Source organism: Triticum dicoccoides, chromosome 6B, assembly GCF_002162155.2.
Source record: "Triticum dicoccoides isolate Atlit2015 ecotype Zavitan chromosome 6B, WEW_v2.0, whole genome shotgun sequence".
Classification (NCBI taxonomy): Eukaryota; Viridiplantae; Streptophyta; class Magnoliopsida; order Poales; family Poaceae; genus Triticum; species Triticum dicoccoides.
Genome location: NC_041391.1, coordinates 439,231,968 through 439,248,749, shown reverse-complemented (window position 1 = coordinate 439,248,749; position 16,782 = coordinate 439,231,968). Strand labels below are relative to the sequence as shown.

The following is a 16,782-nucleotide window of genomic DNA, read 5'->3' as shown; positions in this document are numbered from 1 at the left end:
GGGTGTCGTCGTGGAGCTCAAGTTCTCTTCGTTCGTGGCACATCGTCATTGTTAGGCAAGCTCGGATCCTGGCTGGAAGTTCCTTTGCCTCTGGTGTAGGGTGGTCTCACTGCATCCTATCTTTTACACGTGACTTCGTTGGCATCGTTCTTGGTCCTTGGTGTCTGCTGGCAGGATCGGCGCTCCACCGCCCGGAGTGAGAGAGCAGGGGCTCTCTCCAACAACAGCTTGGTGTGTGCATTGCAAGGGATGTCCGGTGGTTTCTTCTGGAGGCTCGCGATTCCTCGCCTACTTGGTAGTCTGGAGTGCTTTTTGTTGGGGTGTTGCTACTTCTATTTGTACGTTTATTATTTTTAATGATCTGCTTTGTAAGAGGGTTTCCTCGCTACGTTGTATCGGTCGTATTGCTTTATATATAAAACGAGGTGAAACGGTAAATTGAAATTCGTGCAATAGGGCGCAGTCAGACAGTACTCACTGTGGCCCTGGACCGCATACTCGGTTGACCGGCTCGATCACCCCGAAGCCGAACCGTAACTTTTTTTTTGAACATCAGTACAGACACAAGCGCTCATATACACGCCCATAAACTCATCCCTATGAACGCACACACGTACACCCTACCCCTATGAGCACCTCCGAAAGACTAAGCCGGCATATCATATTGAAATCACACGCACCCACTTGCGCGCGCTCCCTGCCCTGCCTGTCACTGCAACTGCTGGCTTGCCGTCCTTATATATACCCCGCTCTCGTTGTCTTCCTCCACTCCACATCCCACTCCAAAGCTTTGCTTGGCTCTCCCGTACCTGACCTCTCTTTCCAGTTTCCATCGAGGCAATCCTGTCCAGTGCTCCTCCTTCCCTCTATCGTCCATGGACTGCTCGAGTTCCAAAGAGACGCCACCGCACAAGTAACTCTCTAACTAACTCGTGTATATTTGTGTGTATGTATTGGCGTCAGTGAGATGTAATTTGTGGTTGACTTTGTTTTGTGTCATGATTAACTTTGGTTATCGATCAGGGCGTGGTGGACCGGCGAGACGGTGGCGGTGGTAACGGGGGCCAACCGTGGCATTGGGCACGCGCTGGCCGCGCGCCTGGCGGAGCAGGGGCTGTCCGTGGTGCTCACGGCGCGGGACGAGGCGCGCGGGGAGGCCGCCGCCGCCGAGCTCCGCGCCAGGGGTCTCCCGTCCGTGCGTTTCCGCTGCCTCGACGTCACCGACCCCGCCTCTGTCGCCGCCTTCGCCTCCTGGATCCGCGACCACGTCGGCGGCCTCGACATTCTGGTGAGCCGCACGATCGTCTATTTTTCGCCGTCTATTCCCATGCTTCTCCCCTGAATTCCCGCCGCCTGCCATTTTCCTCTCTCCGGCAGGGTTAATTTGATTTGAAGTTTCACGTGACCCCCTCCCCCCTACCCCGGCAAAAAAATGTGGTGTGCTAAATTAGCTGTTTATCAATTAATGAGCCATGTTAACCACCCGATTGTATACGTAATTAGGGTTAGGGGTTGGCTTACCTAATAGTCTACCATGCATACATACTACTCTACCCCCTTTTTGCCCCAAATGACAAGTACTGTCATACTACTCCGATCCACTATAGACAAAATTTGCAACTCCCACCCCACTAACAATAACATATGTCCTTTTGCAAAGCATGCCCAGCTACTTTCTGCTAAATTAAATGTGCATATGCCGTTTCTAAAGAGAAAATGCGCTTATGCTAAATAAGGCATGCCGGTGAAGTATATCTGGTACAGTAGTTGGGTACAGTTTATGATCGTGAACTAAAACATCCGTTGGCCCACAGAAACCCTATGACAGACTGCAACCACCAGTAACTTCAAGAGGTAGTGTTTCAGTGGAACAGACTTGTTAACCCAAACGTCACTCCACAGCCGAAATTAGAGCCAAGTCATCACCGGTAACAGCGGGTCAACGAGGGCACGCCACGTCGCCACGAGGCGCTGAGTGCAGTAATCAGCTGACCTTTTCTTTTCCCTTCATGTACGCCGTAAGAAAGCGTCGTCGATAGTGATCTTGGCACTTAATAGGTCGGCAATTTTATTATCCTAACTATGGTGAACTCATGCAACAATCTTTCTGTTAGGTCACCAAATCGATCACAATTCTTCTTCTTCTTAGGATAATAAAAATAAGGATTTTGATATTTGTATAGCTTGTACAAGGTGCCGGAATTAGATGTGAGCCTCAGCCTCTTGCTTGTGTCGATCGAGATACCGCATAGATGCTTCGTGCATTCCGCTACAGTAATCGATCCCTGCATATCTTGTCTGTTGAGGGATTCGATTTAAACTAATCGGCAGTGTGGTCCAAAGTCCACGAGCCAGATGATACACGATTCGTTTTTTTAGAAACGAGAAACGAACAATGCGAAGATCCACTGCATGCAGTTCGATTCAGATATTACTATTATTTTCCGATGCAATCGCCGTTGCTGGCAACGTGAGGGCGGCGAACAAACTAGTAATATCACAAGCTTGTGTTCCATGACCATGGAACAGGCAAGTACAAGAGCTAGCTGTTCTTCAGATGAGTCAGTATAAGATAATTGCAAGTTGCGTCAGTCGCTAGTCGCTACAATCCAGGTCATCAAACATTATATCGCAACATCATCGATCCCGGCGCTGATTTATAGTATCATATATCTGTGCTAACGTCACAAAGTATCAACGGAGTTTTCATCTTCTTTTCCTAGTTTTTTTGCGGATATGTGAAAAGGTCTTTTTTTTAAAAAAAATCTTCTTCTATAGTGAATTGTTGTTCCTGAATATTTCTCTATAAGAATGTTCCTGTAAGCTTTTTGTTCAACGGAGTGAAAGAAACCATAATCATAATCCTGTTATTGGAGAAATGACAATGAATAAGTTACTGAACTAGGTAGATTATCCAGTTGTCTTAACCACCGTATCAATTTGTTGATACTTATCCGTCATCAGCTGTCACCAGTACTATCTGGAACGCTTAGTTAAATTAGGGCAAAGCTGCATAGTAGTAGGCCAGTAGCCCAAATAGCACAATTCCTAATTCTAGGCCTTATCAGCAAGACAGCAAAAGCTCCACCAGAAAGAACAAAAGGAAAATAAGATGCTGAATTGGTGCATGGTAGATGTAACCTACCAGGGCTACCACCTCACAATCACATGCTTTCAGGATTTGTTTTCTTGGTAGCCAAACCCCAGGAATCTTCTTAGCCTGACATGAGTTATGTGATTCTGAAACCAAGCCTCTTGCCTCCTGCAGGTGAACAATGCCGGGGTATCGTTCAACGAGATTGACACCAACTCGGTGGAGCATGCTGAGACAGTCCTAAAGACGAACTTCTATGGAGCCAAGATGCTCATCGAGGCGCTCCTGCCCCTTTTCCGTCGATCCTCTGGGACCAGCCGGATCCTGAACCTCAGCTCCCAGCTTGGCCTTCTCAATGTAAGCGATGATGCTGTTAAGTAAACTAGCAGTACTGTACTTGTCGTCTCCTACTTATTTAACACTAGCACGTTTTGTGCAGCATGAGGCAAATAACACGTTCAGACGGTTCAGTTTACGTTAGAGGTTATACTATATGAATAATGATTTTGGAACCAAATCTTCTTCTCCCATGCTCACACTAGTTGTCAAGCGAGTGGGAACTTAAAAGAGTGAGCGCGCTGCGCACATGACTCAAAACCTTGTTTATTTTGCGGGTCAGATCAGGTTTAAATAAATAGCATTTGATTAAGGGGGCAAACAGCTTGACTATGAGCTCGCTATCAGCTGATTCAGCGATCGGCTGTGGACTCTGAAGTTTGAACGCACAAACTCTCCTCCAAGAGACAATGCCAATTCTCTTGAGTCACACTGTCAGAGCACATGACTTCATCAGTGTCCTGTGTCCACACCGTGACCAGCTAGTCCAAGGCCATCTGAATTCTGAAACAATGTCCAATTCCATGCTCAACACAGAGTTCATTAGTAGTATATGTAACTGCTATGGGACATGCACAAGAGGATGCAGTTTTGGCAGGCCAAATTTCAGAAATAAATCGTTGTGTGTTGATCTTTTTGCAGAAGGTGAGGGACCCGTCGTTGAGGAGCATGCTGCTGGACGAGGGCAGGCTGACGGAGCAGCAGGTCGAGGCCATGGCGTCGCGGTTCCTGGCGCAGGTAAAGGACGGGACGTGGCAGGACCACGGGTGGCCGGCCGTGTGGACGGACTACGCGGTCTCCAAGCTGGCCCTCAACGCCTACTCCCGCCTCCTCGCCGCGCGGCTGCGGGGGGCCGTAGCTGTCAACTGCTTCTGCCCCGGGTTCACGCGGACTGACATGACGCGGGGGTGGGGCAAGCGCACCGCCGAGGAGGCCGGCCGCGTCGCCGCGGGGCTCGCGCTGCTGCCCCCTGCCGACCTCCCCACCGGCAAGTTCTTCAAGTGGTCCACGCCGCAGCTCTACTCCAAGCTCTGACGACGACACCGCGCGCTGCATGGCGGAGCTGTGCGTAGCTGCACGCTTACGATTTGGCGACAAAAAAGATGGCCGTTTGTCCCAAAATGCAACCCCATCTCCTCACCAAGCTTGACGTCTCCGAACTATCGCGTCCGTACAACTCTCTCACCCTCCACTTTGTAGAACAGAGCATGTAGAAGAAACAAAAAAAGTTCTCCTCCCTTCCTGTTTGTAACAGAGGATGTACCACAAAAAATTCTTAACTGTGTTTACAAAGAAAAAAAATCCACAAGTTTTAACATTAGAAATCATGCGATGTATACCCAAACCATGTTCGTACACTCAAAAGGTCTGCACCCTTTTTGTGTGTCGATGTATTTTTTTTTCCGAAAGTACGCCTAGGCGTACCATAGTATTATAGAAGGCAGAATTTAGTTACAAGAAAGCTACCGCTTGATGCGAACAACGAGTGTAGCACGAACACCACACCGACAAGACCACAAACAAACACCACCACTAGACAAGCTACAATGCAAAAAGCCTATCCTAAACTGATACACAACACCGCGTCTCGGCCGACGCCGGGCACCTCCAAAGACCACACTTCCGCAGAACTTCTCTTGTCGACGCACCATCCACCCTGAGCGCCTAAGAGAAAGTGGCAGATGAATGGCAGGACTCGATCCAATCCGGGAAGACACTGCCTTGGATACACCGACGACCAACGTACATAGCGCCACTGAAGATCAGAAAAGGATAGTGGCGAACACCGGAGGAGAGCAACAAGGAACCAATCGTGTCTCCAAACATAATGCTCCCAACAGAGGAGCGGCGTCGAGGACACCGCCATCGTGCCGATCCGAACATCGAATCTAGGCTGTCACCCAGAGACATCCACCAACACCGAGAGCGCGAGGGATGAGGCGAACACGCTCGACGATGCCTCCAAGGAGGGGAATGACATCCACAGGTGCCATCACCGCCTGCCCGGCAGAAGCCGTGCAAAATTTTCATCCGCGCTTCGCCCATCGCCCCGCCTCCATGGGATTGGTAGCACTGCCAAGAAGCCTCACACCGCCGCCACCGCAGCACTTGCCGAAGTAGCTGCATAGCCGAGGACCAACGACCGACCACCCGGCAGGGAAACCGCGGCCACACCATCCACTCCCAGCCTGCACGTGGGTCCGCAGCCACCCAGCACCTCCAGCCAAGTCCAGGACTGCCCGCGACGGCCGTCACCCACTCCAAGAAACGGCCTTGCGACAATCAGACCCGCCTCTCCACGGAGAAATCCCAGGCCGGCATCACCAGGAAAGCACCGCCGCTCGCCACGCCGCACAGGGATGACCGACCGCTCGCTGCTCGCAAGACTCCATCTTGACCGAGCCATCGCAGCGCCGCCACCAACCTGCCCGTGAGAACCCAGCACTGCCTCCCACTGGCGCCGCCCCCACCAGATCGAGCCACAACTCCTCTGCCACACCCCGTCAGGCCCTCCGCATCACCACCTCACCTGCTGTGCACCGGCCATGAGACCTCACCTCCAGCCAGCGCAGATCTGGCCTGGCTCGAGCGCCTCCGTGGCGAGGAACACCAAGCCGCCACCGGCCTGCGCGCTCCGCAGTGACACTCCATCACCAGCCAGCTGCGTTGGGCCTCTCCTCCTCCAGCCAGCGCCCACCACAGAGCGATGACGAGCCACCCCGAGACACCGGACCATCAGGACCTCGCGCACTCGACCCCACCGCCATCAGCCCCGCACCACCAGCACCGCACCACCACGCGCCGGATCCGCCCTGAGCAGCCCCGGATCCACCCCTCGACGCCGGCGAAGAGGCCCACCACACTGGATCTTGCAGCACCGTCGGATGGATCCCCGCTAGCTGGCGAGCGCCGACACAAAGGAGCCCCGCCGCCACCATCCCTGGGGCACGCGCTGCTTCGCCGGTGTCCTCTCCGGCGGCGGCGAAGCGGATGGGGGTGAGAGGAAGTGGGCCGGCGGCGGCGCGATGGGGCTGCCCCCGAGCTGCCAGAGGAGGCGACGCGGGGGAGGGGGGTTTCTCCGCTGGTGTATTGTCACTTTCTTTTTGCGACGTACATACGTCAGTCAGAGTCGTGTGTCGATGTATTACTCTTGTAAATAATGCTGGAGTACCCTCCTTCTAAGGCTTCGGCACGCGAGTCGTCTGTTTCCTGCAAGCCTCCCGCCGTTGTCCCCTTGAGTGCTCTCGGTCGTCCGATCTGCACACTCGACTGTTCAATTCTCCTGTCCGGCTATACGTGCATGCGCCGGACTACTCGGGGCGTCGTGGGTGCTACCTCGCGCTCTCCGGGTTTTCCTCGTGGACGGGTGGCTTTGTCCTAATTTGTCTCAGGTTGGTTATATGTGTGACCACCCAGTCCCGGTAGGGGCCCCTAATCTATGTGCTTTCTGTGCCAGTCCTAGGATCAATTGCTAGCACACACATATCATGATGAAATAACAAGAAATATCACATGTCATAGTATTAACACAGATCCAGTCTTAAATACATTACATACCTACTAGCTCAAGGTTAGCTTAATAACATGAGAAATATCTACTCATGTGTCGTCCATCTACTCACAAGCGGCAATTGAGTATAGCATCATAACCCTACTTCTTATCTCTCCTTCGATGCGGAAAATCCTGCAGCATGATACGTTGCAGCCACGATGGTCAATACATTGGATGTATTGGCAGGTTACACGTAATAACAACATATCCTATATAGTAAAAATATAAGGTAAAAGGGTTTCCAACCTGTTTTGTAACAGAACCCTTTCCGTCAAAACCATTTCCAGTCAAGTCCAATCACCTAATGACTACCCAAGGCTAAGCTGGCCAACCTCCCATTTCTAACCATAGACGAGAACCAACCGATTCCCAGAGATGATAAAGGGCATGTATGTTCAAGCGCACTCAGTCAATGGTGACTCTAGAGCGCATCAACCATCGACACATATCACTCGAAAATGATGGTCCCGAAATACAAGTGCTCTCCCAATCATTGGTGCATTCAATGGGGACACCAAAGCGCATCAAGCAATGAAGCATTCACATGATAACAAGTCCCGAAACCTACACTATATCATGGACTCGACACTCTTGGTAAACATGTGGTTAACCTATACCATGTTTAGCATAGTATGGCAACATAGTGAAACATGGGGGAAGCATTATCACTAGTATAAACTTTCCTGGTACTTCATGAACTTCTTCACATAAGCACAATCTTGGTAATTGAAGAAGTTCTTGACACACACAATCTTAGTAAGGCTACTCTTCGCTCTTGAATAATCTATCATTGATAAAGAGTTTACGTAAAGAACCATACAATACAATCAAACTTAACAATAAAGTGTAGTGCATGGCGTCAGTGTTGATTGTGCTATGAGATTAAGTGTTCATGTGTCAACTCATAAAGAATTAGGAAAAACATACTAGTTGTTACTTGGGATACATGTGACACAAGGGTTCACATGCATGAAGTATCAATAGGGTAGGTTCATCACATAAGTGGTATGTAATGCAATATTGTATTGACAGATTCAATTAACAAAAAGAATCATCACAACTGGACTTATGGTCTATGAACTATGTCTTGAATAATAATTCAAACTTGATTGACCTTTTGAATTGAATACAAACTAAGTTAATTTTGGTTTCAGCGAAGTTCATAAATAAACATGCATTTAAGTTGAATTTGTAATTAAGTTTGAACTGGTTTGAACTCTTGAACTTCATATCTGAATTTGAACTGGTTCAAATAATCTAAATTAGGTTCAAGTAAGTTGAATAGGTTGACTTAAGTTTTGGGTTATAATTCAATTTGAATTTGAATTATGTTTTATCTTGTTTGAATTCAAATTGAATTGAGTTTAAATAAGATTTGAATTTGCATTCAGTTGAGTTTGAATTTGTAATGTTGGGTTCACGTTGAAATGAATTCATATATGATTAAGGTTGGTTCATGAATTCATTTGCAAAAGGTTTCATTTATTTTGAACTAATGAATTGGTCAATAGGTTCCCACTAGATTTAGACTAAATTCAAATTATGTTTGAATTTCTTAAAGTCAAATGTGATCCAAAATTATTTACTAAATTTGAATTTAGGTTACTAATTTATCATGCAAAGAGAATTACTCAATTTTACCCTATGGTTTAAAAGTTATAACTTTTTTAAGTTTGGATTTAATTTGAATTAAAGCATATGTTGAACTATATTTAATTTCAAATTTTAAATTATTTAATTTCAATTATAGTTAGTTAAGATGAAACTACAATTCAATAGGTTTATTCTACAAAAATAAATATTTAAATTGGATTTAAAATTTGCTAATTAGACCCTTTTTATCTTCTCACCCATGGCAGCTAGGTCATCGGAGAGCGTGGGGCCGGCGGCGTTGTCTCTGGCGTCGATGAATTAGACGATGTTGGGGGGGGTCTTTGGTGATGGCGGGTTGGTCAATGGGATTCAGGAGGTGACACAAGGATGATGGTGTCCACGGCTTGCCTCGGGGACGATGGTGGCTCGCCATAGGTGCGCGCGGCGATGTTGCTTGTCGGGTGAAGATGTTGCGCCCAATTTCGAGCTCCTATGGATATGCGAATGGGCCAGAGAGATGCGCACGAGCATGGCAAAGATGAAAGACAAGGTGGCGGGGTCAAACGCGAGCTCACCTTGCCGTAGTGGAGTTGGCTGCGGGGAGCTTCAATCATCGGCGATGTGGTGCGTAGAGGGATGCTGCTTCTTGAGCTTGCGTTGTTTTTTCCCTCGAAGAGAAAATGGTGATGCAGTGCTACATCTTCAGATTGCGTTGATTTTTCTCTCGAAGAGGAAAACGTGATGCAGCAAAGTAGAGATAAGTATTTCCCTCAGTTAAGAACCAAGGTATCAATCCAATAGGAGGCACAAGCAAGTCCCCAATATATGCACCTGCACAAATTAACAAACACTTGCACACAACGCGGAAAAGGGTTGTCAATCCCTTCACGGTCACGAACAAGAGTGAGATCTGATAGAGATAGATATACAAGATAAATAAAAAGGCAAGCTAAAGTAAATATAAATAAATAGCAGCAAGGTATTTTTGGATTTTTGGTTTTATAGATCTGAGAATAATATGCTGAAAAATAGACCCGGGGGCCATAGGTTTCACTAGAGGCTTCTCTTTTGAATAAAGCATATGGTGGGTAAACAAATTTCTGTTGAGCAATTGGGAGAAAAGCGCAAAGTTATGACGATATCTAAGGCAATGATCATGAATATAGGCATTATGTCCATGACAAGTAGACCGTCTCCTGCCTGCATCTACTACTATTACTCCACACATCAACCGACTCCTGCCCACATCTACCGACTCCTGCCCGCTGATACGTCTCCGTCGTATCTATAATTCTTGATTGTTTCATGCCAATATTATACAACTTTTATACAATTTTGGCAACATTTTATATGATTTATTTGGACTAACATATTGATACAGTGCCCAGTGTCAGTTCCTGTTTGTTGCATGTTTTTTGTTTCGCAAAATATCCATATCAAACGAAGTCCAAATGCAATAAAATTTTATGGAGAATTATTTTGGAATATTTGTGAATTTTGGGAGGTGGAATCAACGCAAACGGGGGTCCACAAACCCCAAGATACACCAGGGTGCGCCCCAGGCCCCAGGCGCGCCTAGGTGTCTTATGCTCACCTCGTATGTCGGTTGGGTCTCTACTTCGGGCGCAAGGTAGCTTATATCCGGAAAAAATCGTGTTAAAATTTCAGCGCAATCGGAGTTACGGATCTCCTGGAATATAAGAAACGGTTTTCGACCAGATCTGGGGAACACGAAATAGAAGAGAACAAAGAGGGAGATCCAATCTCGGTAGGGCTCCCACCCCTCCACCGCCATGGAGGCCATGGACCAGAGGGGGAACTCTCCTCCCATCTAGGGGGAGGCCAAGGAAGAATAAGAAGGAGGGGGGGCTCTCTCCCTCTCTCTCCCGGTGGCGCCGGAGTGCCGCTGGGGCAAGGATCGTACGGCGATCTACATCAACAGCCTTGCTACCGCCAACGCCAACTTTATCCCCCTCTATGTAGCGGTGTAACACCCCTTCTCCCCGCCGTAATATCTACTTAAACATGGTTCTCAACTCCATATATTATTTCCCAATGATCTATGGCTATCCTATGATGTTTGAGTAGATCCATTTGTCCAGTGGGTTAATCGTGATCTTGCTTGGTATGATTGTATATTTTATTATGGTTTTGTCCTACGGTGCCCTCCGTGTCACGCAAATGGAGGGATCCCCGCTGTAGGATGTTGCAATATGTTCATGGTTTGCTTATTGTCGGTGTTGCGGGGGTGACATCAGCCTAAACACGGATAAGTGGGTTATGGCGTATGGGAGTAAAGAGGACTTGATACTTCATGCCATGGTTGGGTTTCACGACCTTAATGATCTTTAGTAGTTGTGGATGCTTGCTAGAGTTCCAATCATAAGTGCATATGATCCAAGTAGAGAAAGTGTGTTAGCTCATGCCTCTCCCTCATGTAAAATTGCAAGAATGATTACCGGTACTTGTTATCGATTGCCTAGGGACAAATGACTTTCTTGTTGACAAAATCTATCCACTTTTATTACCTTGCAATTTATTCGTAGTTTTATTCTCGCAAAGTACTCATAGTTTTATTCTTGCAGAATAGTTTCATACTTCTTCTAGGTAAATCAAACGTCAAGTGTGCGTAGAGTTGTATCGGTGGTCGATAGAACTTGAGGGAATATTTGTTCTGCCTTTAGCTCCTCATTGGGTTCGACACTCTTATTTATCAAAAAAGCTACAAACGATCCCCTATACTTGTGGGTTATCAAGACCTTTTTCTGGCGCCGTTGCCGGGGAGCAATAGCGTGGGGTGAATATTCTCGTGTGTGCTTGTTTGCTTTATCACTAAGTAGTTTTTATTTCCTGTTCTAAGTTGTTCTCTATCTTTAATTATGGGTATCGAACATGAAATACCAAAAAAAATTAGTTTTACTTGCTACTCATGGAGATGGGGAACCTCCTAAAACCCTCGATGCTCGTTATGTGAAAATATTATGTACTACTTTGCTAATCCTGAGAAAACCCCATTCAACTTGATAGTGGGAGTAACGTTGGATCAACCTAAATACTTTAGGGATTATCACTTGACACAAAAAGGGAAATAATTATGGGATCAAATTAATATGTTGCATTGGTATGCTCGAGAGTTATGCTTAAGATATGATTATACTTGTTGCTCTAGGATGAAGGCTCCACACCTTCTCTTTTCGTGAAAATTTAATGATAATGAAACCTTGGCTTCTTATGCTAATGGTATATATGATTACTATGATGTGGAACGAATAGAAGAATTTGTTGCTTTTAAGGGTGCTCATGAAATTGAATCTTTGTTTGAAAAGTTTGAAGATTTTGATGATTCAATTTATAGACCTGGAAATTTTGCTATCCCTAAATATTGCTATGATAATTATAAATGCAATTACGATATTGATGTATTTATTGAGAATGTCTCCGCTGTTCAAGAAGAGACTAATATTCTGCAGGAGTCTATGGAAGAAAAATTGATGAAACTGTGAGCTCATTGGATGAAAAAGATGATGAAGAGAGTGAAGAACAAAAGGAGGAAGAGCAGATTAGCTACTCGTGCCCACCTTCTAATGAGAGTAACCCTCCAACTCATACATTATTTAACTTCCCTTCATGCTTTCTGAAGGATGAATGCTATGATAATTGCTATGATCCCATTGATTCTTTTGAAATATCCCTTTTTGATGAACTACATGATTGCTTTGCTTGTGGCCAAGATGCCAATATGAATTATGTTTATGGAGATCAACTTGCTATAGTTCCTTATGTTAAAATGAAGTTGTTGCTATGACATCCACACATGATAGTCCTATTATCTTTTTGAATTATCCAAACTACACTAATCGGAGAAATTTGCACTTATTAAGGATTACATTGATGGGTTGCCTTTTACTGTTGCACATGATTATTTTCATGAATATAATATGCATGTGCTTTCTACTCCTACTTACAATTATTATGAGAGAGGAACTATATCTCCACCTCTTTATGTTTCCAACACGATAAAATTGCAAGAAACTGCTTATGCTATGTATTGGCCTTTACTTGATGTGCATGAATTGTTCTTGTATGACATGCCAATGCATAGGAAGGTAGTTAGACTTCATCATTGCATGATAAATGCCAAATCATTGTTAATTAAAATTGGCTTTGATATACCTTGGGATCCGGGTGGATCCATTACTTGAGCACTTTATGCCTAGCTTACTGTCTTTAAAGAAAGCGCTGCTAGGGAGACAACACGAAAGTTTTAGAGAGTCATTTATTTCTGTTGAGTGCTTTTATAAATTTTAAAAACAAAAAATATAGAGGGGAACATACAATTTTTTCAAAAAGAGAAGCGATTGAAAGGTGATGCATTGGGGAAGTGAGGGTCGACCTTGAACACTAGTGTTCATGCTCATGGAAACAATGTAATTTTTTCATGGAAGTTTCTGAAAAAAATAATTTTCCCCTTGTACAAATCCATTGTATTATAAAAATAATGTGCGAAGATTTGCCTTTAGGATGATTAGATTGCTTGTTGGTATGTGCCGTGCAGAAATAGAAACTTTGGCTGTAGCGCATGAATTTTCATTTTTACTGGAAGGTCAAAAGGTTCTGAAACTTTTTGCACAGTATTTATATACAAATTGTTTATTTCGTCTTAATTTTGCAGAACTGTTAGAGTTAGATAAGTATGGTAGATGTTCAGATTACTACAGACTGTCCTGTTTAAGACATATTCTGTTTGTGATGCATTGTTTTGCTTGTTTTGATGAAACTATCGATTCTACCGGTGGTACGAGCCATGGAGAAATTATAGTTCAATAGCTACAATGCAAAAACAAAATATGAATTGGTTTGCAACAATACTTAAAGTAGTGATTTGCATTATTATACTAATGGATCTCACAAAATTTCTGTTGAGTTTTGTGTGGATGTAGTGCTCAAAGATCGAGGAGGTCCCGATATGAGGAGAAGAAGGAGAGGCAAGAGCTCAAGCTTGGCATGCCCAAGGCACCCCAAGTAAATATTCAAGGAGACTCAAGCGTCTAATTTTGGAGATGCCCCGGAAGGCATCCAATCTTTCTTCAATAAGTATCAGTATGTTTTCGTCTTCGTTTGGTTCATGTGATATGCGTAAATCTTGGAGCATCTTTTGTGTTTATTTTTCCCTTTTATTTTACGCACCATGTTGGTATGAGATAGTCCATGGTTGATTTATAGAATGCTCATTACACTTCACTTATATCTTTTGAGTATGGCTTTGTAGAATGCTTCATGTGCTTCACTTATATCATTTGAAGTTTGGATTTCCTGTTTCTCTTCACACAGAAAACCGTTATTTGAGCAAGCTCTCTCAGGTACGGAGGATGGCTCCACTTCCCCTTCCCCTTCCTGCCTCCTCTCTCCCCTCTCCCTCCGCCCTTGCGCCCTCCCCAGCTAGCAACGCGACCCTGGCCTCCCCCATGATCTGCTCTACCCCCGTCCCTCCCTCTCCATACCTGGAGCTGGGTAGCTCCCCCCCCTCGTCGTTGGTGGTGCGCCTCGGGCCAACAGGTTCTGGGCCCTGGGCGATTGCGTCTCCGACTCCGAGGAGGACGCCCTCCTCCCCGTTGCTTCTCCTCCGTCTCCCCATCGTAGCACTGCGCCTAAGGTTCGTAAGTTTGCCCCGGGTGGGCGTGGTCGTGTGCCCTTGCCGGTGGTGGAGGAGGATGGTTGGTGTGTGGCTCACCGCCGAGGCCGTAGATCTAGGAAGTGTTTGCGGTCCTTGGATCCCCCATCTCCCCCGTGTCTCTGTGTGGCTCATGTCTTGGACTCCTGCCCACCGTCGGTGGGCTCGCTGCCCCTTCCCTCCCCTGGACCACCATTGGGGCAACGACCAGGGGCGTGGGGGGAGGCTTCTCCATTGTGCAGCGTGGGTGGCTCGTCATCGGCGATGCAGCGGCCTAGGGGGGAAACCCTAGGACATGGCTCTTAGTTGGTGAGCGATTTTGTGGTGGGCCATGACCAGGCTGTTGGGCCATCTGGGCCCATGGCCCTGGTGGCTTCGGTGCATTCTGACGTGTCTGTTTTCCCTCCTCTGCCCTCGGTTGGGCCGGGTGTGCCGGACGGCCCGCTGGCATGTGTGTCTAAAGAGGGGCGGCCTAGTGGCCCTCCTCTTTCTGGGTATATATGGATTCAGAAGGGATGCCTTGACCCCGATCTAGGGTTTCCTGCCTCTCATCTTGATGTGCCCCGCTACGCTTCCCGTATTCGTCGCCTTCTCAGATCCAAACCTCCTCTTCCCCTCTCGGCTTCCTTTGTCACGGTCCTCTCGATGGACAAATCTCGCGCCTCCTTCCCTGAGGCTCTCCCAGGGAGCAAGCATGGCCGCGAGGGCTCGTTAGAGGCGGGCCGCTCCCTAGAGGCGGATCGGTCTGCTCGCGAGCAGGTCACGACGGAGCACGAGGCCTGGGCCGCGGGTCTGTCTTGGCTGCAGCGCAACGAGCGGGCACGTGAGGAGGTGGCGACGATGGATCTCTAGGAGGCTGTGGCCGAAGGGTCGTCAGTGGCTCCTAGGGGCCCTCGGCCCTCCCTTCCTCGGGGCCCAGGCGGCTCGGCTTTGGTGGATGGTCGTGGCACTACTAGGTAAAACCTTATACACGAAGGTATAATAGTAGCGCTGGTTTGAACATCGCGCTACTGCTACTTAGGAGTAGAGCATGTCAATAAAGCGCGCTACAGCTATGGTTGTAGCAGTAGTGAGTCTGCATGTAAAAGCGATACTACTATAATTTCCACACTGTTGACGGTAGGCTAGGAATAGTAGTAGCGATGTTGCAAAAAGCACGCTACCGCTAAGTGCCTTGTAGTAGCGTGTTTCCTATATAGGGCGCTACAGCTAAAAAAAGAAAATAAAATGGAAAAAATAGAAAAGTAAATCAAAATGAAAGAAGTAGAAAAGGAGAAATGAAAAAAAGAAAATATAAAGATAAACAAAAGAAAAATAAAAATATAGGAGAAAGGCATAGCAGTAGTGCTTGTTGCCACAAAGCGCTATAGTTCCTATAGGAGTAGCGTGTTTTATAAACCCACACTATAGCTGTGTTCCTTAGATGAAAAGAAAAGAACAAGAAAAATAAATAACTACTTCCTATAGCAGTAGCGCGTTTTCGTAGAAAGCACTATAGCTAAATTAGCTATAGCGCTTTTTTCCTACCAGCGTTATTGCTATATTGACTTAACCCCGCGCGGGCTCAAATTTTTGCTAAGTCCTTTCCCCCCTCTCCCTCTATCCCCCAACTCCCCTCTCGCCGCCGTCGATCGCCCTGCCCGATCGAGCACACCCTCGACCTCACCGCTGTCGCCCCAGGCCACCCTCGACCTCACCATCGCCGCCCGAGGCCGCCCTCGACCTCACCGCCGTCGCCAGAGGCTGCCCTCGACCTCACCGTCGCCGCCATCGACCTCACTGTCGTCGCCCGAGCCCAAGCCCGCCCTCGCTGCCGATTGTAAGGCTCTCCCTCTCCTCTCCCCTGCCATCCTCCTCTCTCTCTCTCTCTCTCTGGTAGGGCAATTCATATGTTGCTACTGTGATGATGTTCATATGAACCCTAGATTTGTTTAGGGCATTAGATAATTTTTTAGCATTGAGGAAAAAAGATGAGCAATTTTTTAGGAAATTAGCTAGGACATTTTTTATGAAAACACCTAAACAGTAATTCCATTTAGCTTTAAATTAACAGAAGATATATAAATTATAGTAGCTTAGCTTTAAATTAATAGAAGCTATAAACAAAAAACAGTAGCATTTAGCTATAAAAATTTATTTGGACTATGGACCTGAATCTGGTCCAAATTTCATCCAAATGAAATTTGAATTATTTGGACTATGGACCTGAATACTTTTGAAGAAATTGGGTGTATACTAGGGTCTTGCTGTGGAAATATTGGTGAGGTCAGAAGGGTGAGAGAAAATGTAGTTCCTTTGGAATTTCTAATAAGGTCAAGTATTGTTGGAATATTTTCTCTAAAACAATTTGGATGAAAAGAAAATAATGTGTGTGTGTGAGAGAGAGAGAGAGAGAGGAATAGCTAGAACAGAATTTGGGTTCTATCCTAGGCAGAGAAGTGTTTAGTGAGGTCATTTTTCAAAGGTTTTGGGTTTTTGAAAAGAGTATTATTTTTCAACAAAAATAATTTAGGCAAGTTTTATTTTAAAGATGAT

General features: G+C 46.3%; 1 protein-coding gene across 1 annotated transcript; it reads left to right on the top strand.

The window, feature by feature from the left end:
• Nucleotides 1-778: 778 nt before the first annotated feature.
• LOC119326241 ((+)-neomenthol dehydrogenase-like) lies at nucleotides 779-4,755 on the top strand. Its single transcript, XM_037599928.1, has 4 exons — nucleotides 779-913; nucleotides 1,024-1,288; nucleotides 3,269-3,451; nucleotides 4,073-4,755. The coding sequence occupies exons 1-4, from the start codon at nucleotides 876-878 to the stop codon at nucleotides 4,463-4,465; spliced, it is 879 nt and encodes a 292-aa protein (XP_037455825.1). The 5' UTR covers nucleotides 779-875; the 3' UTR covers nucleotides 4,466-4,755.
• Nucleotides 4,756-16,782: the final 12,027 nt, after the last annotated feature.